The sequence below is a fragment of the Cebus imitator genome, unplaced genomic scaffold, assembly GCF_001604975.1.
Source record: "Cebus imitator isolate Cc_AM_T3 unplaced genomic scaffold, Cebus_imitator-1.0 Scaffold215, whole genome shotgun sequence".
NCBI lineage: Eukaryota > Metazoa > Chordata > Mammalia > Primates > Cebidae > Cebus > Cebus imitator.
The window spans coordinates 3,445,308-3,446,428 of NW_016107530.1; the positions used below are offsets into that span (position 1 = coordinate 3,445,308).

At 71.5% G+C, this 1,121-nt stretch overlaps 1 protein-coding gene across 1 annotated transcript in view; it reads right to left on the minus strand.

Annotated features, from left to right (window-relative positions):
- The window catches only part of STOX1 (storkhead box 1), a 59,916-nt gene extending 59,079 nt beyond the window's left edge, over nucleotides 1-837 (minus strand). Inside the window, exon 1 of the mRNA XM_017548939.2 lies at nucleotides 441-837. Within this exon, the coding sequence (XP_017404428.1) occupies nucleotides 441-750 (310 nt within the window). The 5' untranslated portion in view covers nucleotides 751-837. The remainder of the gene's footprint in view (nucleotides 1-440) is intronic.
- Nucleotides 838-1,121: the final 284 nt, after the last annotated feature.

Genomic DNA, 1,121 nt, shown 5'->3' on the forward strand with positions numbered 1-1,121 from the left:
AAAAAAAAAAAAAAAAGCAGCCAGATGATTTGGTAAACTCTGGCCATTCCCCTGGGGTACCCTTCCTTCCTAAGCGACCCCATGGAGCCTACACAGTGGCCCCTAGCCCAAAGCCTCTCTATCCAGAGCATCACTTTTCTAAGTAGAAAGTTCCTTCCGTGCACTCCACCGGCTTTAAGAGTTGCGGAACGGACGCAGCCCGAGGCCAGCCCTGGCAGCGGCCAGACACACTTGGGGACTCGAGCGGCAGTGTCCTAGCGGGAGGAAACGTCTCCGAGAAGTCTTGGCCCCCGGACCGAAGCCCCAATCCCAAGCCCCCGCGCCTCAGAGCGGCGCCTCGCCTCTGTGGCAGAAGCTGGGGCTGCGCTCGCCCCTGTAGCAAGGAGCTCGGAGCCCACAGCTGGCGCGGGACGCCCCACCCCTCCGGGCCCCGAACTCACCCACCGCCCTGATGCGGAAGCCGCGCGGCGGCCGCAGCCCCCGACGCCTCCAGGCGTCGCGCAGCACCTGCAGGCAGGCGGGTGGCGCGCACACCAGCAACACCCCGCGCCGCAGCCAGCCCTGGAAGGCCAGCCGCGAGGCGGCGCGCGCCAGTCGCGCGTTCCAGAAGCAGCGCGCGTTGGCACGACGGAAGGCGCGGAACACCGCGCGCCCGCCGGGCTCCTCCGCGGCCCCTGCGGCCTTCTGCGCCTCCAGCCGGCACAGCACCAGCGCCAGCGAGCCCGGCGCCAGCTGCACCGGCCGGGCCATGCTTTCGCGGGCGGCCGGGAGCCCGCAGCCCAGGGCCTGGGCCAGCGCAGGAGCAGGGACGCCGCTCGCTAGGCGGGAGGATCGGCCGACTGCGCGCGGCGCCGGCTGCCGGGGAAACGGAGCTCCAGGGGGCGGGGCCGACTGCGCCTTGCAGGCCGGGGGTGGGGCGGCCCCGCTCTGTCCGGCCGAGCGCACTGGAGGGGTTTCCAGCGCCCAGCGTTCGGCTTTGGGCTCCACACCCGAGCCGCAACTCGGCCCCTGACCCTGGCGACTCCCTCGACTTCCAGCCGCCTCGAGGTCCCGAGGTCCCCTTCCCCCAGGGGCGCGCTCTGGGGCTTTTCCAAGTCCCGGGGCGCTCCGGGGCGCTCCGC